The 26,177-nt window shown below is 39.6% G+C and overlaps 1 protein-coding gene across 45 annotated transcripts in view; it reads right to left on the bottom strand.

The window, feature by feature from the left end:
* The window catches only part of clasp1a (cytoplasmic linker associated protein 1a), a 76,784-nt gene that overhangs the window by 6,802 nt on the left and 43,805 nt on the right, over window positions 1–26,177 (bottom strand). For 6 of the 45 annotated variants that reach the window (XM_061286249.1, XM_061286252.1, XM_061286250.1 and 3 more), the window contains 20 exons: window positions 25,992–26,162; window positions 22,595–22,702; window positions 21,613–21,639; window positions 20,087–20,251; window positions 19,140–19,301; window positions 18,201–18,260; window positions 16,769–16,872; window positions 16,529–16,552; window positions 15,043–15,287; window positions 13,040–13,103; window positions 12,609–12,772; window positions 12,441–12,519; window positions 12,204–12,347; window positions 11,030–11,125; window positions 8,603–8,752; window positions 6,673–6,779; window positions 5,689–5,814; window positions 4,146–4,293; window positions 3,806–4,052; window positions 2,496–2,537 (listed from right to left, as the gene is read on the bottom strand). In XM_061286249.1, coding sequence (XP_061142233.1) covers window positions 2,496–2,537; window positions 3,806–4,052; window positions 4,146–4,293; window positions 5,689–5,814; window positions 6,673–6,779; window positions 8,603–8,752; window positions 11,030–11,125; window positions 12,204–12,347; window positions 12,441–12,519; window positions 12,609–12,772; window positions 13,040–13,103; window positions 15,043–15,287; window positions 16,529–16,552; window positions 16,769–16,872; window positions 18,201–18,260; window positions 19,140–19,301; window positions 20,087–20,251; window positions 21,613–21,639; window positions 22,595–22,702; window positions 25,992–26,162 — 2,433 coding nt within the window. The remainder of the gene's footprint in view (window positions 1–2,495; window positions 2,538–3,805; window positions 4,053–4,145; window positions 4,294–5,688; window positions 5,815–6,672; window positions 6,780–8,602; window positions 8,753–11,029; window positions 11,126–12,203; window positions 12,348–12,440; window positions 12,520–12,608; window positions 12,773–13,039; window positions 13,104–15,042; window positions 15,288–16,528; window positions 16,553–16,768; window positions 16,873–18,200; window positions 18,261–19,139; window positions 19,302–20,086; window positions 20,252–21,612; window positions 21,640–22,594; window positions 22,703–25,991; window positions 26,163–26,177) is intronic. The other 39 variants (XM_061286269.1, XM_061286270.1, XM_061286274.1 and 36 more) reach the window with 33 other exon arrangements.

The raw sequence follows: 26,177 nt of genomic DNA, 5'->3' as shown, positions 1-26,177 counted from the left end.
ATACACACTACATACAATGTTCAAGGAGAACAGATGAGGAGTCATTTGGACTGAGGTACCACCACCTTTTCCCTGCTTTGAGAGGGGAACGTGCAGTGAGAAAGGGTGCAACAGCTCTCCAAGGTGTATGCATGGGTACGCCCAGAACTGAGCTGATGCCCGTCTTGTCACTGAGTCACTCTTTTTTTCGATGTGTGTTGTATTTTATTCAGTAACTCCAGAAGGTGGAAAGCTTGCTTGAAGGAAACCTATGTCACTAATGACAAGCTGCATAAAACTTAAAATGAAAGCATACAATGTTGTACCGAGGCATCATCGTAACACAATTTTGTAATATGAAATATAAAAATAATAAACATATTTGTTGGGAATGGTGACTAGTTGTAATTTTCAAGTAAAAATGGGCATGAGTCGATGCACTGTTTCATGTTCTAATTAAACTATTAATTTTTGAAAAGATGTACTGTAATTGTCACCAATATAAAACAGCAATGCTACCTAGTGGCAGAAAAACTATAACTACTTACTATAACTAACTATATAGTGAAGTAATACATATTTTAACCTCAACAACTATAAATTACTATAAAATTACTGTATCAATGAACTAAAAGATACAATATGTGTGTGAGGGGAAACAATGTCCACTTTTAATTTTATTACATACATACATCTAATTGTACACTTAGAACAGAATAATCGGTATACCGTATTTTGCGCCCTATTAGGCGCACCGGGGTATAAGGCGCACCTTCAATGAACGGCCCATTTTAAAACTTTGTCCATATATATAAGGCGCACCGGACTATAAGGCGCATAAAATAGAACCTTTACTGCAACAAACTGAGGTTGACTAGGGTTGCGGTATGCATCTACTAGCCAATAACCAACAAGCCCTCTGTAAACAATCGCGTTTCTCAAACGATCTCCTATAAAATGATCAGAACTGACTAAAGTTCGATCTAACGCATTGGTACTACTTACCTATGTTTCCCTTCCATATCGATTCGTAGATTTACTCAAAACATTAACAGAGCAGCCTATTTTGACATGAAATAGCCTGGCGCGTATAGCAGCTATCGTTATAGCATTAGCCATCCGCAATTTCCCATGAGCCTCAGCTCGCAATCTCCCATGAGCCTCGGCAAAGTGTAAACAATCGCGTTTCTCAAACGATCGCCTATAAAATAATCGGAACTGACTAAAGTTCGATCTAACGCATTGGTACTACTTACCTATGTTTCCCTTCCATATCGATCCGTAGATTTACTCGAAACATTAACAGAGCAGCCTATTTTGACATGAAATAGCCTCGCGCGTATAGCAGCTATCGTTATAGCATTAGCTATCCGCAATTTCCTATGAGCCTCAGCTCGCAATCTCCCATGAGCCTCAGCAAAGTGTAAACAAATGCGTTTCTCAAACAATCTCCTAGAAAATGATCAGAACTGACTAAAGTTCGATCTAACGCATTGGTACTACTTCCGTAGATTTACTCGAAACAATAACGGAGCAGCCTATTTTGGAATGAAATAGCCTCGCGGGTACAACAGCTATTCTGTGACGCCCCCTGACTACAGTTACCGTACTGTTGGGAAGCGATGCGACCTTGTAATTTACTAGTCGTACTAAAACGTACTAAAACATTTTGGCAGAGCACTGTGTACAACTAGTATGGATCAACAAATTCATCACTTGATCCATATATAAGGAGCACCGGACTATAAGGCGCACTGTCGACCTTTGATAAAAATTTAGGTTTTTAGGTGCGCCTTATAGGGCGGAAAATACGGTATGTCACGATCAATCAATATATTGCGATTGATCATGGCAATTGTGATGTGTGCTGTTAAAGGGTTGCAACGTGACAAAGGGTTGCTATCAATGTTTCCTCTAAGCTGCGCGCGTGCGCAATCGCGCAGTGCCCGCACATTCTCAGCGCACAAGAAAATCTATCCAGCGCATAAACAAACCCCCCACCCCCCCGAAGCAAAGCGAACACGCAGCGTTTGATGTCCCATTACCACCGCCCCCCCAAAGCGAACACGCAGCCTTTGACGTCCCATTACCCCCCCCGAAGCGACGCGAACACGCAGCGTTTGACGTCCCATTACCATTTTAGAACTTGAGCACATCATTATAGAACTTTTTCAGGAGAATAAGGTTTTCCAACATTTATTATTTTATACCTAGTGGTTAAGTAGTTATTAGTAGTTAATACTCCACCCCTTACCCCTAGTTTTGGGGCCTCTCCTGGAGACCACATTGCCCGCTGCATTTGCCCTGTATTGTCTAATAGGCGAGACGGCTCTGACCATAAGATTTAAGATTCCTTATAAGTAAAATAAGGACAGAGTCATAATGTTGAGCAAGGGCAAAAACACACAAAGGGCAAACACACAAAAAGCAAAAGGAATTACAATAGTCGTTTTGTCATCGAGCAGTGAAATTTTCCAAACACTCAGCAAAGAGTCATACAGCGACGGAATCTTTACCAGAGAGCATCATTGTATTTTCGCCACTTTCTTTGCGCCGGCCTAAAGGGGAGAGGAGTGGAGGAGACATGAGGGTGAAGGATGGGAAACAGATTCTGGTGACAATAGACACACGTTTGATTGTATGTGACAACAACGGGGGGGTAGTGATTGTTATTACACATTAAGGGTTTGTCATGGCTCAAATTAATGCAGAACTTGTACGCTTCTGAACAATCACACACATGCCACATCCACGCCCTACATTGGCAAAAAAAAAAAAAAAAACCTTTTTCTGGAAAATATCTACATGTGTTTTTTTTTTTTTATTCCAACGAACAGAATTCAAATTCCATAGACCTCTTGAGTTTATCGCGGTGGATGGGTTTATCCCTTACTGTTCCTCTGAGGAAAGTTGCCAGAGGCTTTAGGGCAAGGCAAGGTCCAGGCAAAGCACTTTTATTTCTATTGTACATTTTATACACAATAATTAAAAATAAAATATGAAACTCATTCTCAACCCAAATAATTTTAGAGATTTAAAATCAAACAGGGAAAATATTAAGTTTAGTCGTCATAATGGAGGCCTGTGAGATGCGTTTTGAGATGAGCGGGCGCATACGATGAGGACGATTTAGGGGGTGAGAAAATGAGCAAAGGATAGAAAGATAGTGAGGGAGGACGGCTGTCTGGCTTGTCAGACCTAAACATGTTGTGAGGGTCTACATTCCAACTGTTTCTCTTATAACACTGTCCAATCAGCATATTACTGCAATTCCGGAATAAAAATGACACCCAACTAATATAATAAGAGTTTATGAAGTAGAACATGTTTGAGCAGAAGCCTCTACATTTTAATCAGCAGGGGAAAACTTTGCAAAAAAAACCCCAAAAAAACCTTACTCAATACTACTATTGAGTCAATAGTATTAGCAGCAGGAACCGATGTACACGTATTAAACTAAAATTAATATCAAATTACTTGGAAAAATAGTTAGAATTAATTTTATTAATTTAAGTTTATTAAAAGTAATTAATGGATATGGCAGCTTATTTATTTGAATATTTATATGTATATTAAACTGAAACTATTTACAATGACTTAAAATACAAACTACAAAATGTGTTGTTATAGAAACAACGTAAATGCAACACTTATTGCAAGACTTAGTTAGCAGGCTATGGAGGATGACTAAAAGAAATGTTATTCTGGAAGCAGCAATGTTTCTTTAGCCTCAACAACATTTTAAAAAGATGAGTAAAACAACAAAGATTTTGGTGGTGTAAAACTTTGTTTGGTACTTCATATGAATAAAAAAAATCAGACTCACAGTCACGAAACTGTTCCACGTCATCATCAAAAACAGCCTCCTTTAGGGCACTCTTGTCGTAGGTGCAGATTGTTTCACCATGGCCGTAAGGAGCAAACTCCCGACTTCTTGGCCCAGAGAAAGAACGCGGTGATGGCGTATTGAGCAGTGAAGTTTTGTTGTCCAAAGCAGTACGACCCCCTTCTGGTACATCCAAGCCCAGGCGAGCTTCTGAACCAGGCGTTGAAGCTATTCCTTCTTTCCCGGCCTATAAAAGCACCACACGAGGAGTGATGACAGAGAGCATGTTAAAAAATAATGGTAATGAAGTGATTTTCCTATTCCAAACACAATAACTTACTGCATCATCTCGCTTGCCCTCTCGTCTGATTGACTCATTCAGGTCCTCCTGGCTGCGGTAGCTAAAGCTTTGGATGGCCTCAGTGACACCACGGAGTGAGCTATAAATGTCCTCTGAGTTCATGTTCTCAGTGTCATACTCCATCACGCTAACACAAAAATCAAACAAAAAATACATTAAAATGACAGGTAATCCGTTGATGTTTTGTTACAAATAATGATAGTGAAGTCTGAACATTGTTAATCTTCCAAAAGCGTTGTGGGTTAGTAATAGTGTGGAAGGCCTGATTCAGGAAAGGTTTGCGAACGTAAAAAGAAGCATAGACTTGGCTGCGCACGTGCACAGACGTGCAAGCTGATCTGTTAATCGGGCACAACCTGGATTCTGAGCAGTTCATTTTGTGCATTGTAGGAAAAGTATATGAAGTTGATTTGATAATGAACAATGGGATTTAGCAAACACGAGACAAATTTCACTCTCTCAATTTTGTGTCTTCATACAGTGCAGCTGAAAGGCAGGTGTAACCAGGTCCACCAAGGAAGCAAAAAAAAAGAGAGAATGACAAAGCTAATGAGTGTAGTTTGTTGGGAAGATCTATTAACTATTACTAAACTAACTAAACTATTAACTCTTGTATCATATTCACTGTTAGTTTAGTAGCCCGCAGGCTGTTACAGTGGGGGAATGTGGAATTTGGGATTTTAGTAAAATCACACGCATCACTACCAGCAACAGCTTGTGCAATCAGAGGCGGACATGTAATTAATCGCCCGCTATTTCGGATATTAGTCACTCAGGCTCATAAAATGTGTTATTCACAGGGATAAATGATCTACATAAATTAAGTATGATGAAGTCTTTGTGTCACAGCCAGTGGTAAAATGTAGGGGTCTAAATCGCGGGTTTTGTCACGATACGATATCATATCGATACAGGTTTTGTCACGATACGATATCATATCGATACAAAGAACCACAATACAATATTTGCCGTTATCTTAAAGCCGGCTGTGATTCCTTCACGATACATCACGATATAGTGCTCTACGATCGATATAGAACAATATCCTGATTTATAACAATTCCTACGCAAAATCAACAAGGTACTGCAAACTCTTTATTTAGGAAATTACAAAGTGCTTCCAAACGAATGACTTGAAGCCCAAAGGCGAGCGAATTTCCTCGTCTTCTTGGACACTAGCCATAGCACCAGCCCAGGAGCCGCGTAGTTGTCGGCTCCCCTTTCACGTGCCTGCTCTGCTCACAACACAACACGCCGCGCACTGCTCCCGGAAAGAGGAAGCAAGCAACGATGAACAGGGTTTCAAAATAAAGTCGCGTCTAATGTCCGAGGTCAGAAACGGGCGATATAGATCGATGTTTACGTTTAGCATCGATGCCAACAAATCGTAGAGCATTATATCGATTAATCGATGTGTATCGATGAATCGTTACACCCCTTGTAATATGTAATCGACTATCAGCAAAAAACTGAAATGCTAGAATCTGGCTTCATCTCTTTTTTTCTCATTCCATCTCATTACCTGGGTGAATGTGTTCTGCGCAGGACCCTGAAAGAAGGGGCAGCAGAGGTGGAGTTAGGCGGAGGGAGAGGAGTAGGGGCAGGGGGTTGCTTTGACAGTCCTTCGACACCCCAACCCCATAACCGACTGTTGTCATAGCGCGGTCAGGAGGGAAGGACGGACAGACAGCGGTAAAAGAATGAAGGATGGAATCAAACAACAGGAGAAGACCGCAAGACAAGACAAGGTGGGAGGGTGGTGTGGTGGTGTTAGTTGGAGAAAGAGAAAGAAAAGTGTACAGAAAGAGAAAAGTCAAAAACAAAACCAGTCTTGAGATCCACGACTAGAGTTCTAAGATTTTATAAAACATTACATATAAAACATTAGAAAGCTCACATGAAAAAAAACAATTATTAATTTCTAACTAAAATACTCAAAGCCAGATGATAAAGTATTGTTATTGGCTACTGGCTTTTAAAGAATATGTTAATGCTTCACTTGAATGAACTGCAAACTTGCGTCATTGCACAGGCAAAATATTGTATGCCCTACAGATACAGTACTCATAATGCATATTGTTGAATGGGCTTAATTCGATGCAAAGATCGTTTCGCGTAAAGCTAAGGAAGTATGATGAATTTTTGTCAGCATCAGGCACAGGTAAGTTAGGCTCAATTGGCTTCTACAACATGCATTGGTGATGATGTCATCAGCAGATGACCGACAGATTTCAGACTTTTTCAGTTGACAACTCAGTTATTCAACATAAGAGATGCTCATTGATTTATTTACTTTTGATCAGTCAATAGTTAGAGAGAAGCTTTCCCTGTGTTGGATGAAACAGATGAAAAAGGGGATGTGCTCAAATCAGTTTGAGCAACTCACTCAGTAGCATACTTGCAGGGCTTTTGTTATAATTAACACACTGAAGCTGCATTCACATGGCTAATTACCAAACTTCCACTAGAACAAGGAGTGAGCTGCAGCAGAGGCAAATTACTGTACCTTGGAGACATTCCTCCGTGTGAGCAGTTGGTTGGAGAGGTCAGTGGGCTGGTTCGACTGGCCGTGTTGCGAGGTGTCATACGACCAATGGTGTTACTTGGAGAACCCTAAAAGGCAATGCCCTCAGAAAGTTAGTTAAAAAACGTTTTCTGCTCTCAAAACAATTAAGTTAAAAATTGATAAGACTGAGGCGGCTGGTAAGATTATTGGTGCTTCACTCCCCTCCCTGAAGGACATTTACACCTCCCATCTCACCCGCAAGGCAACCACGATTGTGAGTGATGTGAGTCACCCCGCTCACTCTTTGTTCGATCTTCTGCCCTCTGGGAAGAGGTACGGGAGCCTGGGCTCCCGCACCACCAGACTCAACAACAGCTTCATACTCCAGGCTGTTAGGATCCTGAACTCACTTCCCCTTTCTGCGTAGTGTCCTGTACTTTTGCGCTATATTCTGACTGTCTGCTGTATGCACACTCCATTTTTGCTCCTCTTATTTATTGTGTTATTTGTTTATTTATTATTTATTCATCACTCTTATTTATTCATTGTTTGTGCCTTCTTGTTTTTGTTTTTTTTTGTGTTGTTTACTCGTATGTAGTATATTGTGGACTATGTCTTGTCACCGTGGGATAGTGGCAACGTTATTTTGATCTCTTTGTGTGTCTTGGCATGTGAAGAAATTGACAATAAAGCAGAGTTTGACTTGACTTCGACGCACTGGTTAGCACGTCCGCCTCAGAGTTAGGAGGGTGTTAGTTCGATTCCACCTTCTGCCCTCCTCCCTGTGTGGAGTTTGCATGTTCTCCCCGTACCCGCGTGGGTTTTCTTCGGGCACTCCGTTTCCTCCCACATCCTAAAAACATGCTTGGTCGGCCGATTGAGCACTCCAAATTGCCCCTAGATGTGAGTGTGAGTGCGGATGGTTGTTCGTCTCTGTGTGCCCTGTGATTGGCTGGCCTACTGGTCGATGACTGCTGGGATATGTTCCAGCACCCCCGCGACCTCCGTGGGGACAAGCGGTATCGAAAATGGATGGATGGATGGACTGATAAGACTATCATCTTGTTCTTTTTGTGTGTGCAATTTGGTTATGTCTGGTGGGAAGTTGGCTACTCAAAATATACACAGCAGAGTAAATTTCCAGAACAGATAATGGCTGTATGAATTACAATAAATCATGTCACCTTTTGGCCCAGCATGCTTGTGACAACATACTCGTAAAACTTACAATTTGTTCTAAATTTAGTAAATAACAATTCATTTTGATGTTCTTAATGACCTTAATGACAGAGCCTCTACTGAGGAGGTCCAAAAAACTTGATTTATCATGTAAATTCTGATTTGCCAGTATGTAATTTGGTGTGAGTTCATGCATTGTGTTGGTTTTGTGCTTTGAACAAGGTGATGTTTATGCACGGCTCATTTTGTGCACCAGTAAAAAACATCTATGTGTTGAATTTAAAAAATATATTTTTCACTAACGAGAGGTTTGGTGAATGCGCAGATGAAACTGGTGGGGTTTGGTACCTCCAACAAGGATAAGAACCACTGGTCTAAGAAGTGAAACACTGCCCTCTACTGCCAACATGAAAGCCGCGCCAAGGCATTCTACTCGAGGGCTCAATATGAATGGGCTAGTGCTGCATTTGAGGAAAGTGGAAAGTCGGACTTCTCTGACTTCTCCAACTTCAAACTAGGAAATGTGCACAAGAACGCTCCATTGAACGGGAAGGTCTGAGTTGTGAAGTCGGGGAGAAAGTTGTGAAGTCGGGGAGAAAAATGGTGCCCGAATTCACAGACGGACTACAATGTGATGTGATGTACAATGTGATTTTTTTTCTTTTCTTCCCCCACTGCAATAAACTGTTGCGTGGCCTTAACACTGACAGATTTTACATGTCATTGCATTACCAGTGTTCACTCAACTTACCACACCGCTACTTGCATTGCTGGAGTTCTTCAGGTGGTTGTGCAATAATTTGGTGGCGCCATCCTGAAAGGTCTTGGGCAGAGCTCCTAGCAGCATAGTAAACTCTGGTGTGTTGAGCTCAAACAATGATATAAGCACCACCTGGGCAGCCTGAGGGCAGTGGGACACACAGAGGAGATGCACGTGCATTTCATGATCTTGAAGTATATTGACTCAAAAAAGCACTGACCAGGAATTGCTTTTAAGACAGAGGACTAAAATTATTTAGAAACCAACACACTACGAACGTCAAAGCTAATTTGAAATCAAGGCAGGCAACATTTTCACTACCAACTATTAAAGCGATGTCTGTAAAGAACAACTGTTAAAAGCGTAAAATCAGAGAGAGAAAAAAAAAAGTAATTATTAACACAGTTTTATTGTTTAAATGTAATTAATATGTACTCAATAGGAGTGTAATTCGCGGGTTTTGTCACGATACGATATCATATCGATACAAAGAACTACGATACGATATTTGCCGATATCTTAAAGCCTGCTGCGATTCATTCACGATATATCACGATATAGTGCTCTACGATCGATATATATATATTTTTTAAATAAAAAATATAGAACAATATCCTGATTTATAACAATTCATACGCAAAATCAACAAGGTACTGCAAACTCCTTATTTAGGAAATTACAAGAGTATTTTAGTATACAAAGTGCTTATTTTAACACTGAACTTTGATGTCGTGTTTTTTCTTTAAATGTGCGGCGAGATTTGTGGTCCCTGAATATTTGATCACCGCATGGCAGGATTTACAAACTGCACGTGTCTTGTCCGTTGAGCCATCTTTTCTTTGAAATTCAAAGTGCTTCCAAACGAATGACTTGAAGCCTAAAGGGGAGCAAATTTCCTCGTCTTTTTGGACACTAGCCATAGCACCAGCCCAGGAGCCGCATACTAGTTGTCGACTCCCCTTTCACGTGCCTGCTCTGCTCACAACACAACAACGCCGCGCACTGCTCCCGGAAAGAGGAAGCAAGCAACAATGAATTGGATTTCAAAATAAAGTCGCGTCTAATGTCCGAGGTCAAACACGGCGATATAAATCGATGTTTACGTTTAGCATCAATGCCAATACAGCATTATATCGATTAATCGATGTGTATCGATAAATCGTTACACCCCTAGTACTCAATATTCAAAGGAATTTATTTGTTCTTTTAGTTGAGTATTATAGAATAACATGTCCATATTTAACGTAGTCAAAATGCTACAAGAACCGCTGAGGTATTTTTAATGTGCATAACACGGTACAGTTTTGACAAATTTTACAGTTGCTTGTTCAGAATATGGAGAATATAAATATATGATAGATTAATATTTTGTGCTTGCTCTATGACATCAGCACTCCGGTAGCCAGATTAAAACATTAAACTTTTACTATGGCAACAATTTTGCATGTCAGCTGAATAGCTATGTTTTTAATGTTCTGAAGAACCCGTTATCTTCAAAATCGACTTTAAAAGAACTTTATCCTCTAATTTCATGATTCCTCTATCTGAGGGGTCAAAACACCTACACAATATGGCAATCAATATACCACTATGCTTAAGTTGACTCCTTTCCGCTGCTATAAAAACATCACAGATGAACATTTTAAAATACAAAATTACTCTTAACAAAATAAGAAATATCTAGTTTTTTTTGTCTCTTTTCTAGGTTGTCCAGACCTTTACATGAGTACTAATGATGTCGGTCAGGACTATTTTGTAGCGTATGGCCAAGTCGATAAGTAAACAGTGATAAAACAAAATTGTATCCCTGGCTATCACAGCTTGCCACAATTAAGAAACACAACGCAGAGTTGGTTTTGTGTCTCGGGCAAATTCGCTACTCGGTCGAACATTTGGTACATGCATCTCTGTCTAAGCTATTCAACATAATGTCAACAACAATTCCATGACAATAATACTGTAGAAAGAAATGAATGTGCATTGCAGGAAGTCTTTATGCAAGGCCACTTGAAAGGTTCATGTTAACGCCTTAACGTAGGTTGAATATGTCCATATCACACTCAAGTCAACACAATGCAGACATTTAAGGTTGTTAGAGTGTAAGACAGGCAAAAAGGTGCAGTTAGTCAGATCCTACACTGGCACTCCCAAGCAATTTTGTGCAATAATTCTGATGGCCTCAAAGCCAATTCATGAAAAGCAAAGTTTTTTTTTTGTATTATTCATTCCCTGGTTGCATAAAAAATAATTAACAATTTACAAAGCACAGATTCATGTTATTAGAGCATACCAGTTAAAGTATAATGGCAGAAGTAAATAAGATATGCCACTTGCTGTTTCAAACAGTCTTGAAAGTGCTGGTTAGGTACGAGGCAGGCGAGGCACTGGATACTTGTCATGTGTTGGAGCTGGTTCTACCTGCTTACACCTCTCTTCTGGGTTGCCCTCACTGGACAGTAAGGCTGTAGTAATGACTCCACCAGCTAGTTCCTCACTCACCCAGTTATGTAGGGTCTGGGGCACAGCAGCAAGGCAGAATGGGCATTACAGAAAGACAACAGTCTTTCGCCATCATATTTGGATGCAAGGTTGTATCTTTTTTTTTTGTTTTGTTTTATAAAGACGTGAAATAAAGGTTAAATCAACCTTGCCTAGAAATTTTAAGAAACCTTTGACACATCTTGAGAGGAACACAACTCTGCATTCACAGTCGATGTCGCCACCCGGGTGAAGGTAGCATAAACACACGAGACAGGCAAGGTGCATTTCTGCCAGTCATCAGTGAAATGGGTGTCCATCAGTGACGGTCTGTCGGCACACACCGGTTTAGTGACTATTACAGAGACGGCCACTTTCGCCCGTCCTGAGCGTGTCCTTTTTTTAACTTTCTCGTTCATCCACAAAATGGCCATCCATTGGTGACTGACATTCCGTCTCTTGGTTTATTTCTCAACTCCTCTGATGCTGGCAGGCAGCAAATATAAAGTTTTATCTTTACACAAAATACGGCTGCTTTGTTTTTCTGAATTGATTTGGCTTGTAGCAAGCATGCAGTGGTCAGATTTTGAATGATGAGTGACAAATGTCCATCACAATGATGTCAAAATCAAATTTGCTCTAAAACCTAACTAAAATTTTGTCACAGACTCATTTATATTTGATGGTATGCGTGAAACCTGGAAGAAATTGGATTTAAATGGCATGGGACCTTTAAACATGGTGAGAAACATGCTTTACTGATGATTCTTTGCATGACAAAAGCACATTAAAGCATGTTTTTAATACACATGGGAACTCGAAGAATCAATAGTTTTGGCAGAGTAAATGATGTTTGGTAAGGAGAGGATTGGGTTTTTTTTATACTAAAAAGAAAACTGGATCATTGATATTTACTTCACTTTGATGACATACAGTACCTACAAAATAAAAATAAAACATTGTCTTACTGTTTGCTGTGCTATTCTTAGTTTCCAATGCATCTCACATTATCAAAATAAAGACATTTAATAAAGACATTTATTACTGTCGTTACTGAAAACAATTCTTAATTTTCATCCTATGAGGACATTTACAATATGGAAAGCAGTCTTACCTTCCTGACATCAGAACTTTTGGGTTCAGTGGTCCAAGTGATAATGCGTGATACAGCCAGGCGAGTCTCACTGGAGTTGATAAAGTCAGTTGGGTCCATTTGCCGTGCCAAAGACTCAATATATTTCAAAATAGCCACCTTCACCTATGAGGTTACAACAATAAATTAAGCAGTGGGGCTAAGTGAACTGTACTAATGGACAACCAGAATTCTTAATTTTCTACTTTTCAACAATACCTTGAGGTTTGGTGTCTGTGTCTGATCAACAATGAATCTCATCAAAATATTGAACTGTTGGTCAAATGGGAAGGACTCCCTGAAAAAACAAAAGAATATAAATGTTGTCCACTCTACTTGGAAGATTTTTAAGACAGATTTTAGGTCTGGCTTGCAAAACATGCAGACCTTGTGATATCTAAGGCCTTTTGGACTTTGGCTTGGACTGAGCCGAGCAGGTCTGCCCCCATCTTTTTAAGCAATTGGGTGAGAAGGACGAACAGCCAGTCCTGCAAGTCCTCTCGATGTACTGTGATGAAATCCACTAGGGTCTCGAGGAACATGCTGAACACCTAATGCCATATATAATGTTGAAGAATTAACAACACTATTGATTACTCTGACAACAATAGTCATATTTAGCCAATTTTGTGTTAATGGGTTAGAATAAACTTACTCTCTGTTATCAAATCCACAGCAAAGCGGGCCATGCAAAAGAGACATACAGTATAGTATTTAGTTTCATGAGTAACATTGTGTCAGAAAATAAAAACAATAGAATACAGTAAGACAAAGAACATTATGTATGCTGCAATTGCACTTTAAACAGATCATTTCACCTTGCTGTGTGGATCTGCAAACATCCTTGTGAAGATTTCACAAAGTCTCTTCAGCTCCACTCGGCTAAATATGAAAAACAAAACAAGAAGGCATCCAAGTCAAACAAAATCTACATTTGCTAACATTTAATCTTCCATCGCCTTTTGAGAGTGGCCATACAGAACAAAAATGATGGTAGTCTAACTATTGTTAAAAGAAGTATCAAGACAAAGAAACACTTCTTAATAACTTAATTTTAAAAAGTTTGTGCTTTTATTTCTCTCAGAATTTCAATTAGAGGTCACGAGCCACTATGACGAGTGGTTTACCAGAGTTACTAGCCACTCAGCATTTTCACTAGCACCCCTGGGACAAAGCAACTGTAGGAATATTAAATGTCGACACTGTTTTTTGTCTTCCAACACTTCCAGACTACTTCTGTTAATTAACAAAAGCAATGTTACAAATAACATAATTTTTGAAAATCCACGCTAGTCTGTGAAAGGTCGAGTTTTCTTCCCCAACTAATGTAGTACATGTTTTGAGATATGTATCCTCATCTTATCAGACTGCTGAGTTTGGCTTCATGGAAGCCAGATAGTTCACCGCCGCATTATTAAACAGGCCAAAAACGGCCAGTTTATTCGAACCAATCGTCTTTGCCTGTTTAGTCACGGTGCACCCTTTATGACTAAGGGGCATTCATGTTCCTTAACTGTTTCAGTATTTAAGTTCATTATCCCGACCACAAAAATGCACCAACTTCATTTTAACACCGCCGTTCCGTTGTTACCCCTTTCAGCGGTGACGTCGGCAAAACGGTTCTAAAATGGATCAATTAGCAAACACTATGTACACATCGGCGTTGAAGTGTTTTAGTCACACATTGCAATCAGTTTATTGCAAATACGGTTTGAGAAAACTACAAATAAATACGTATATGCATAAAATTCAACCTGAGGTGGCTGACAGTGGAGTGACAGTTACCTGCCGCTGATGAAATTTCCCCTCTTTGAGTTGGTTAGTGGATGTCAATGTCAAACCCCGATTAGGATCTAATTAAATTTCCAGTGTGGCCCATTTATTAAATCTAAAGGGATGCTACAGCTAAACAAAGTTTTTGGTCGAGGTCCTACATACAATACAATAATCCCTTGTTCATCGCGGGAGATGCGTTCCAGAGTCACCGGCGAAAAACAAAAATCCGCGAAGTAGAAACAGCATATGTATTAATAAGAAATTTAAATTGTTGTATTGTATTGAAATTTCCAACACGTAGTGTTTCTATTTGGCTGATTGGGGGGCATGGCTGTAATGCAAGTCAATGAGAAGAGTGTTTTTTTTTTGCATTTTTCCTATGTGCGCAGCTTTGTCACATCTCCGCTCTCGCCCTGCTGGCCTGCCCTCTGCTGTAGACCTCGGGGACGGGCGTCGCCAATACGGAATTGCACGTGCTAATTGGCGCTGATGGCCACCACATGTCCCGTGTTACCCGCTGATTAGGGCGTGTACATAGACGCCCTTCGCCAGTTAGTCCTCGCCCTTTCGTCTGCTTTGACACGCACACCTGCCACTTGATTCCCATTTGCCTAATCCGCTGTGTCGCGGTACGCCTGGCTGGTTGTCTGCCTTGACACAAGTACGCCTACCATCTGATTACCGTTTGCCTGATCCTCTGTGTAAAGAGATGCCACCACGACGCACAACTCGAGCTCGCTGACCGTCAGTCGCTGGCATTTCAGCCTCCCTTTTCCCTTTTTTGCATGCCCTAAATAAACAGTTGTCCTGCCTCGTTCGTGACTGGCTGGCTGCTGCGCTTTCCGCGCTTGTTCGCAGTGACGCACATTGCTCAGACGCACGCCCCGCGCTATCGGCGTGTATTTTAATGACGTTCTCACGTCCCTTATAAACCTGCTAAGTAGCGCATGTAGTTTGCGGGCTGTAAAACTGTTCCAAAACAGCTGACAATAGATACGCGTTTATATAGGAAAAGACATAAAACACAGACGTCTTCATTATTTACCTCAGTATTCGTTGACCTTTGAGGAGATTCTGCAATCCCAGAAGGCCCTCCTTGCGCTCTGACCAATTAGAGCTGGCACAGTGGTTCAGGACTTCCGCCACGTCCTCAGTCTGGCGAAGATAATGGGGAATGCCGCCATTTCTTGAACCATACGAGCGTTCTGAGCAGGCACTGGATGCATCGCTGTTGGCATCATCATCGGAGTACATCCCTGGGGATTCGTACCTCCGCCTCATTGGCTTCCTCTGAAGATGACAAAAAGAGAAGGACAAATGAGCCAATATAACATTTGTATACTCATAATGCTCCTCTGTGTGCAAACGAACTGTCACATGAACAGACGGTTACCACTATCATCAGGCAGCCATTATGCTTTGTATGTTTTTCTTGGATCAATATACTTTTAACTAAAGAAATATTTTCAAAATTCAGATGCAGACATGCAATATGTCACATTTTGTAATCCCCTAATTAAAATGTAAATTATTTTCTGACTAAACATCAAAAGCCAGGCAGGATCAAGCAGTGCACCTCGATAGGCAGAGATCATGACCACAAGTACAATGCGGTGGGGTGAAATTCACAGACGAAAATATTTAAACTGATAATCAAAAAGAATACAACAAAATAATCCTGTTATGTGTAATATAGCTGCACGCATTTGAGATGTGTTATATATAGAGCAAAAAGCAAAACAAGGGATACTACAGGTTGTGGACAAAAATGTTACTTTCCCAATAAAGAAAGAAAACCCTTGCAAATTACAAATATTACAATAAAAATGGACAGACAATTACCAAATTAAAATTTACTTTGCTTTTAAATTGTGATTGAACACCATTATTCATTCATTGAATCATCGCTTTTCCTCACAAGTGACGGGGGCGTGCTGGAACCTATCGTAGCAGTCTTTGGGCAGTAGGCCAAACTGCTCACCAGCCAATTGCAGGGCACAAACAAGCAACCACACTCACAATCACACCTACAGACAATTTTGATGTGGTCAATTGGCCTACTGTGTATGTTTTTGGTAATTTGGGGGGGGAAACGGAGTACCTGAAAGAAATCTAGGCAGACACGGGGAGAACATTCAAACTCTACACAGAAAGACTGGAGCCGGACTCAAACCCCGTACTTCTGAACTGTGAGATGATGTGCTAACCGATGTGACTGTGAGTCCACTTTCTATCAAAGTTACAGACTTTAATATTGTGGGAATGCCAATTGTTGCAACTTTTAAGAGAAAACATTTCAATCTTGTCACATTCGCCAAAAGGATATTCTCACCAAGTGGTTTGTCTTGGTGAATTTCCATATTGTCATTTCTCTTCACGGTTTGTGAATTTTAATGATCATTCAGGGTTTTTCTTTCGATAACAAAAGGGAAGCAACAGTTTTGAAGCTATAGTGCATATTTCTATGCTTTATTAGTGCATAATTGCATGGAAATACATATAACAGTGCACTGTTTAGTCTAACCGACTACCTTATTCCTGGAGTCTCCTAACAGCTGAAATGAAGAACAACAATAAAGAAAGAGGAGAGGAAGAAAGTTTAAAGAACAAGAACATTCCTGGCTATACAAAAGAGGATTTCAGTACTTATTTGGCATATATTATTTCAACTCTACTGGTTATTATGCGTAATGTGCTTCCGGTTATATTGTGTTAATAACAAGTAATATGACCAAAAAAAAAATGCTCTCTCAAAATTCAACTGAATTTACCAGAGCATCAGCAACTGCTGCCTCCACCTCCGTGCCAGTATTAAGAACCCTCATCGCATTGACTGACGCTGAGATTCTAGCTTGGTGAATCAAACCATAACGATCTGTAGATGGGGGGGAAAAAAACAGAACATGATCAAATACATTTGGCACGACCGGTACATGGAAGTTGTCACAAAAATTACCTGATGATCAACAATTGGATATTCATTATTTTATTTTTTATTTTTTTATTTATATTTAATCTTTTAGTATTGGAACAGAAAGTTCCTATTTTCTTGGCTGCAGACATTTGTGTTTGGTATACAAACATTTTTTTTTATTCATGTTTTTACGTCTTAATTTGACACATAACTTAGTACTTAGAATTATGTACTGTAGTTGCAACACAACAACATTTATAGTTGAGTCGAAATATCGGACCAAATACGTTTACTCACATGAGCAGATGGGTTTAAACTCGGGATATCAAAATTAAGTTTTTTTTAAAGAATTTTTAATGCATGCCCCCTATTTGACCTGCCCCGCGAACTGAGGTTGTAGCAGATATATCCACATAATAATTGTTACTAATAATCATTTTTATTATTATGCTAATTTTGTAACGGTGGACTGTAATTGCAATGAATGTTGATTATTACACAGCCTTAATATCAAGAGTATTAAAACTTGAAAAATGTTCTTTAATTGTACATTTATGAAATGTGCAATTAATTTGCAATTTATTCTGAGTCAACTTTGTAAATCATGTAATTACATGATTTACTGCTAGCCCTAGTTTTAACAAAAGCTGCTATAAGATCAATATGTATCAGATCGAGATAGGAAACCTACAAATACAATTTGTATTATAGTCATCTTTTCCAATACTTTTAGAGAGTATGTAAGATTTGGAAAGAAAAAAGAACGAACACTGAAAACATCAATTGAAGGCGATTATTATCAAGATTGGCATTATGTCAACCTTTCAGATTGAAACAGTGTTCTGGAGAAATAACAAATATTTTGTGCTAAACAAAAGGAAAAACTCTAAACCCTGATTTCCCAAAGACGACGGACCAAAAAATGCACTAAAGATGGAAAAACATCATAGATCTGTCCCAAATTAAAACAACGAACAACATCACAACATAGGCCCATGCCATCAACATCTGAAAAACAGCAGCCTATAACCCGTTAAATGACCAAAAACAATAATTATGCTGAGTCTTCTTGTCTCAGAAGGACTCTAATAATTGACCTGCTTATCATAACATGCCGAGCTCATCATTCTTATTTTTCCAACTAAAATTTAAGACTAAAATCTTCCAAGTCTTGCCTGCAGTTATCACAAAGCATGCAAGTACAACAGACAACGGGCGGATATGACACAGGGTTTGGGGGGAAAACTAAGAGGGGCTGGTGGGTTGGGATATCTATTCATGCAGGTCACCTGACTGGCCATGAGGGTCAGCTGTGAGAGCACTTGTTGAACGGGAATGCCGTCGGGAAGCTGCGGGGTACAGGAAAAGTTGGCAATATGGGGACAGGGTGACAAATCACATATTTTATTGTCGCTCAATCTATTTTAGTTTATATCCAGATGTCCTTTGTTCTGGAGGGCGGGACTATAGGCATTTAAAAATGCTTGCTTTTTGTAATGTAACATTACATCCACATTGTGTACTAATTCGCACTGGGATGGTGATTAAGTGACTGAAAGAAAAAGTAAAAATGTACATGTCAAAAAGGTAACCGTTCATGTTAAAATTGACTATGACTGTGGGCTATGACTTTCATCTGCCTTTTCATACTGCTTCATTGTCTCTCATTAGCCAGATTTGTTCTTATTTCTTTTCATATTCAAAAACAGTGAATTATCTAGCAGTAAACATATTTGAACTAAATGATAACAGTTCCTTGGGTCTATATCACCACAGAAATGATTAATTTCTGTGAAATAATGATTCGATAATGATTGATTATTACTAATCCTTATTTTGGGTTCATTAAGTTTCATCACAAACAAATTAGAACTGGTCTGGCCATCATGTGGGAGACAAAATGAAAGCAGATTCCATGACGCTAAAACCATGGATTGTGAGTATTGAAGCCACTCCTGAAATGACTCAAGATGGTCCCATATACCTCCATATACCAGTTAGAAAGTTCAAGTTGTTAGTTTACTTTTCAATAAGTTATTTGCTCGATCAAAAGAATCCAACTTAGAGCATGCATAGAGAGGACCCACACAGTGCAAGAATGTGCAGACAGTTGGGTATGTTTTCGATCTCAGACAAAATCATTATTAGCATGTGGCATTTTGTGTTTCTTTGGGACATCTGGGCTGCACCAGTTGTTCCTGGACAGTTGGTAGCACACAGATACTTACCCAGAGGAGTAAAGCCACGAGCTGGGCTTGTGTCGCGGCTGCTCTCGCGACTAGTGTCGCGACTGCAACCCTGACTCATGCTGGGGCGGGGTATGCGGCTCCGGGCTAGCGTGCGGTAGGGAAGAGCAGCAGGGAGAAGAGGTTTTTTACCACACAAGCTGGCTGTGAGGACAACAAGTTAGGTGCAAATGTCAGTATGCATTCATGAAGAAATGTTAGACAGGCGGAGATGAGGAATAAGAGATCAACTCAAACAGCTTTTTGGATTGAATGGTAATAAAATGCGGTGCATCATGCTGCTGCTGTCTTCTAATTGTAATACTGATAGTAACAATAAAATGTGTTCAAGATGATCTGTTATTTCCTAAATGAATCGCAACACAATTTGCATGAAACAAAAAAGCATGGCAAATTAGCAATGCAAAGACATTCGGGGGTTATAACCAAAAAATAGTAAGCCTGATATAAGAGTAAATTGATACACAGCAAACCAAACGTTAAAAGGTTATATTGTGTGTACAGTTACAAATGCAAGCCCAAAAAAGTTGCCCTGTGTCAAAACAGAAAAGTATAGAATAAACGCATCAAATATATAACTTGTTGCCCAACAAGCAAAAATTGCTTTAGTTCACAGACAAAATTCATTTCCAATCCATTTAGCTGCAGCATCGAAATTTAAGTTGCACTACCCCTTCAAAACATTCATAACTAAAGTTAATCGACAAAATCTCTCAAAATAACCATAAGAAAGGATCAACCCATTTTACTGTATGTTAGCTACACATTGTAGATAAACATGCTCTGTTGTAACCAATGTATGTCGTAATAGGTTCAGGCTCTGACTTTTCTTGTTTACCACAAAAGTCAGTTTTGCAGAATCATAATGCAGTCCAAGTAAGGGAAAACAGCAGGCTATACAAATTTTGTGCATAAGTGTCCGAGCATACCTAAGCCCATTCGACTTGGGCTGGTCTCTCGGCTGCATCCTTGGCTGCGAGGAATCCTACTGCGTTTGTCAGCTGGTGTGTTAGAGGCAGAAACTGTTGCCCGAGGGGTCCGACCGTAGCTGCCGTGTCCAAGCAGTTTGCCCGGGGAGCTGGAGCGACTGCCAGCTGTTGACAAATACACAGGCATAAACATACAGGTATCCGCAATGTACAAAAAGCATGAACAATAATTAACAACAAAGTAGTGAGAAAGCCTGAAAGAAGAAAATGCTCACAACTTGAATCCATTAATGTGTACAAATATTGAAGAAAACTAATGAGTATTTTGCATTAAACCGATTGTAAATAACTAATAAAGCCGGTGCCAATGACTTGCGAAAACCATGTTTTAATTTAAAAAGGTGTGAGTGAATCGGTACACAAAAAAGATGAATCTGTCTCTTTATGCAATAGCTTCTACTTGTCAAAAATTATAAAGAAATAACATAAATAAATAGGTTTGATGCTGCTAATGATATTGTTTCTTTGAATTTACGTAACTTTAATAGTTTGGGCTTTGGAACGTGTTTACTACGTGCTGTCACATGTTATTAAACATGACAAAAGCTCCAAATAATACTGAGCATTTCTTCGGCTTCGAAATACGTATCGCTTGGAAGGAAATGTTACATTTACAGCACTGACAAGTTAATTAATTTTGTGGAACAACAAAATCTTGAGGGTATGATGTACCCTCTTGAATTGAGCTGTACCATATCGAATCAAAACCATACGGAATCTAACTGAATCTAATCATTGCATATAATGTATCGAGATATGTATCAAATCACATTATTGGAGGGATGTACACATTTAGTGCAATCCATAACTTGAATAGTTGTACGTATATGCAAGTACAACATATCCCTAACACGATCGTTTACTTATCATAAAAAACAATTGTATGAACAAAAATGTTTAGTAAAGAATTCAATACCGCATAAGTGGTAAAAATCAGATTTCATGTGCTTTGTGACTGTTCAAACTACAATGCTTTGTTTATTCCTGTGATTTAGATGAAGTTCAGACCACATTTTACTACCAAGAGTATTATTGCCTTAACTAGAATTTGTCAATAACGTGTACCAACTAATATGAGAAATAGATATGCATGTATTCCATTCGTACAGTAAATGTAATATACTGTCCATGTCTTCTTGAAATGCAAAGGAGCTTGATACGCTGTGATTTCAGCAACAAGTAAATGTGAGACAAACAGAAAATGAACTGAATCGATTCACACAGATGGGGTATGAGCTCTAAGTAGGGATGGAAATGTGACAAGGGCTACCAGACAAACATAAAAAGCAAGACAATTGGCATGGGCAAATTTGAGGTTCTCGCCATCTTCTCAACACACCAACGTTCATAAATACAGCATGCAGCACAGTGGTGAACTGAAAGAAAAAACTCTAAAGAATCAAGCAGTGCAAAGTTGTTTAGGATCAGGGGATAGTGCTTTAGCTTGTGATTGGATGAAGCCTTACCACTGATGGGATTGGCTGATCTGGATCCTGAATGATGGAAGCAATAGGCAGGACAATTGGAGATTGGTCAAAATGAGACAAAGGGTTATGTTTATTGATTTTATGCAGCATGCACTCAGAGGGCCCTATGAAATCTAGAAGCTGTATATGATTTAAGTTTTGTCAGTTACATGACCTGTGGCTGATTGCGATGTTGACAATTAATTCAGTAATCAACTGATTGTTTCTACTCTAACTAGAAACAAATGCATACTGTCAGCATCCCAATATCCCTAATATTTGTGAGTTTTCATATGTATTTATGTATTAGTTGAATGATTGAACAAGTGATAACAAATGATCGGCAATAGACCTTTATTTTCTCCTAACCATTAACAGATAAAACACTGTTGTTGTTTTTTATAACCGTCTGACTGACACATATTAAAGTTTGAGATACAGTAACTGAAACTCAACTGTTAAGCAATAGAAGACTGTATTTTAGCTAATTTCTTTGCAACTTGCTAGAGATAAATTGGTTTTCGTATGTTAATGCTTGATGATCAATCAGATTTGTTCTGTATTATTATACTGCATCACAGAAATCATAGGGCACCACTTTAAATGACTGTGGATTTGGTTCCAATGACAGAATAGGAAAAAGAATATATCTGTACAAAACAAAGCCATAATTCAACTCAAAATGCAAGCATACACATGGTAAAGACATGCACACACACACACACGCACGCACGCACGCACGAACGCACACACACACACACACACACACGCACGCACGAACGCACACACACGCACACGCAAACGCACACACGCACATGCACACACACACTTGTTAGAGAGTGGTGGCGCATACATAATAACAGAGCTAAGAAAAAGTTCACACTTTATCAATATACACTGTGTGGATCACAAAATGAATGAATGAATTTCAAGACTAATGATGATACAACTTTTGCGAGAATTAAATTCAGTGTATACATACGCTGAGACTGAGAAACCACTTTGGCCCGGCTCCGACCTCGACTGTCTACCACTGAAGGACTGGCTCCGCTTGCACTGCCAGAACTTTGCCTTCTGGTACGAACACGACCTGAATGACATGGGAGGCACCAGAGTCCAGGAGAAAGGAGAAAGAGATGTCGTAAGAAGATGCCATTTATAGATGGCTGATTCAACCCTTGGACTAAACGTGAAAAAGACAACATTGGGGAGCCTTATTGAAGAGGATGGACTAGTCCTGAAAGAAATCCAAACTTGGAGGACGAATAAACCGGGTTCATTAGGTTCATTTTCAGACTATCCATCTTTCCATCTTTTTTTTGTAGATTGTTCACTGGTGATGGATGAGCTAGAGTACACATTTGATTACAGAAAACTCACAGTCATACTCAGGAGCAAATCTTGCGACTTTAATTAACCACACATTTTTGTTTTTAGAATGTGGGGCAAAACTGTGCCCATAGAAACCCCATATAGTAGGCAGAGGGAGAACATGGAAAATACACACAGGTCGGAGCTGAGACCAAACTCAGACTTTTGATAGTGATGCAGACATGACATCCACATGAAGGTTAGAAACATGATGGGGTATTTATCTCAACGTACTTTATACTCAGATTTTATGATTACTATAATTGAAAAGCTGCGATTGGCTGGCAACCAGTTCAGGGTGTCCCCTGCCTGCTGCCCGATGACTGCTGGGATAGGCTCCAGCATGCCCGTGACCCCCGTGGGGACAAGCTGTACAGAAAATGGATGGATGGATATAATTGAAAAGTGTAACTTAAAATAAGAGGCTGTAAGAGCGGCTCCTATTTGGTTTTCCCATGTACAAAAATGATGTAATCAACAGAGCTTTATCTCACTGAGCCAGTTCTGACACCAACGCAAACGACAGCAAGAATGAGAATGATTATTGACTATTGTAAAGGCACAAAAATTGATACAACTGTAGTTTTTGAGCTCATAAGGTCAAAATGTTGCTCTATGATGTAATATTAACTAGTTAAGTTATTACTAGTTAACTTATATGAAGTAACTTATTCTAGAGATATTCTTTATTTAAAGGGTAGCACAGTGAGGCTTTTAGAAGGCTGTTAATTTTTGTCGCTGTTGCTTTATGATGTAATATTAACTAGTTAACTTATATGAAGTACCGTATTTTCCGCACTATTAGGCGCACCTAATGACTTACATTTTACTAAAAAAAACACAGTGCGCCTTATAATGCAGAGCGCCTTATATACGGATCAATTGATGAATTTGTTGATCCATACTGGTTGTACACAGTGCTCTGCCAAAATGTTTCAGTACGTTTTAGTCAGGGGGCGTCACCGAATAGCTGTTGTACCCGCGAGGCTATTTCATTTCAAAATAGGCTGCTCTGTTAATGTTTCGAGTAAATCTACGGATCGATATGGAAGGGAAACATAGGTAAGTAGTACCAATGCGTTAGATCGAACTTTAGTCAGTTCCGATCATTTTATAGGAGATCGTTTGAGAAACGCGATTGTTTACACTTTGCCGAGGCTCATGGGAGATTGCGAGCTGAGGCTCATGGGAAATTGCGGATGGCTAATGCTATAACGATAGCTGCTATACGCGCCAGGCTATTTCATGTCAAAATAAGCTGCTCTGTTAATGTTTCGAGTAAATCTACGGATCGATATGGAAGGGAAACATAGGTAAGTAGTACCAATGCGTTAGATCGAACTTTAGTCAGTTCCGATCATTTTATAGGAGATCGTTTGAGAAACGCGATTGTTTACAGAGGGCTCGTTGGTTATTGGCTAGTGGATGCATACCGCAACCCTAGTCAACCTCAGTTTGTTGCAGTATAGCTTCTATTTTAGGCGCCTTATAATCCCGTGCGCCTTATATATGGACAAAGTTTTAAAATGGGCCGTTCATTGAAGGTGCGCCTTATAATCCGGTGCGCCTAATAGTGCGGAAAATACGGTAACTTATTCTAGAGATATTCTTCATTTAAAGCAGTGCTTCTCAAATAGTGGGGCGCGCCCCCCTTGGGGGGCGCAGTGCTATACCTGGGGGGGCGCGTGTGACCCTGGGGAACAGGCTTTTTTTTTGGCAGTACTAGAATAAAGTGTAATTGCGCCTTTACTACAGCATGGGGCAGTGGCGCTCTCATTGTTACTTCTGTCACGTTTGCGACATTTTACGACTTACAAGACAAGTTAGGATAGTCACGGTGGGGAGGGGGGGCGCGAATAGTTTTCTTCTTGCTAGGGGGGGGCGTAACAGAAAATAATTGAGAAGCACTGATTTAAAGGGTAGCACAGTGAGGCTTTTAGAAGGCTGTTAATTTTCGTCTCCAAAATTTTGAGTATTGAGACAAATAGGGAAAATGACAACAGATACATGGGGGGTTAAATACAATTACACATTTTTGTAGGAAACTGAAGCTATTATTGTCTGGGTTATGGAAAGTCCATGCAGAGATAGTCCATGCAGTTCCACACAACCTACAATCACTTGGAAGGAATGAGGAGAAGAGACGACAAAAAGGACTTAAGGACGTAAACAGACAGCTTACTAGAAGACATACAAAATTGTCAGTACAATTTGCAAAACTGCAAACACTAACATGGATAAACACATAAGTCTTACCATCACTTTTACCAGGGGTGCCATCTTTTGGGCATTTAGGAAAGGCAAGGCAGCAACGAGTGGGAGAAGCGGTAAAGAGGAAAATGTTAGTTTACGCGGGAAAGAATTGAGTGGGCAAGGAAAGTTGTTAATATCTGCTATTATGGACCGTCTGGAGTGAAGCAGGACAGGCAAGGATTTTTCACACAGCACACAGTCTCGGCCTGGGACATGTTAAACACAACCTGTACAAGCTTGTAGTCTTAGTGAAGTGTCTTTGTTTTTTTATTAAACTGTAGGAGTGCTTACTATAGCCGTTGTCAAGTGTTAACATTTTATTAAAGCCGTTCCTGCTCACTGAACAGTTTCACTGGAAATTTCATAGCTGTTAATACTCCCTGCGGGACTAAAAAAAAAGAAAAAAAAAAAAGCATGATTATGGTATTTGGAAGCTCTTTTTATCAATAAATTAATACAGGGGAGAATTTACAACTCTTTAGTTATTTATTGTGTCTTCTGTTTGTATGAGATAGCAAAGTAGTGGAACATTATAAGAAAAAACAGAAAAAATGGGAGCATTTTATACAATACTGTTTGACTGGTTACTAATTTAATTTTAATTAACATTAAACAAAGGTTGCCATGCAGGCATGCTAAAGTAATAGTTTAACTTTGGAAAATTAATGGAGAGAACTAATGGATTACTAATGGATCAGGTATGCTAAAGTATTAGTTTAACTTTGGAAAGTTAATGGAGATAATTAATGGATTACCTAATGATGCATAGGATCCAGGTGGAAGGGCAGCTGCTGAGCTGAATGCCGGAGACGCAGGAACAGTAGACACTCTTGACTTGGCGCTGGATGCAGCATTTACATCGACGTCGCTACGCGAACGCTGGAGGGAACCCGATGTAATGGGCATCCGTGTACTAACGAGTTTAGCTGAGACAAGAGAAG

The sequence above is a fragment of the Syngnathus typhle genome, linkage group LG9 (assembly GCF_033458585.1).
Source record: "Syngnathus typhle isolate RoL2023-S1 ecotype Sweden linkage group LG9, RoL_Styp_1.0, whole genome shotgun sequence".
Lineage (NCBI taxonomy): Eukaryota > Metazoa > Chordata > Actinopteri > Syngnathiformes > Syngnathidae > Syngnathus > Syngnathus typhle.
The sequence above is the reverse complement of the archived record's forward strand: the minus strand, read 5'-3'. Positions and strand labels throughout refer to the sequence as shown.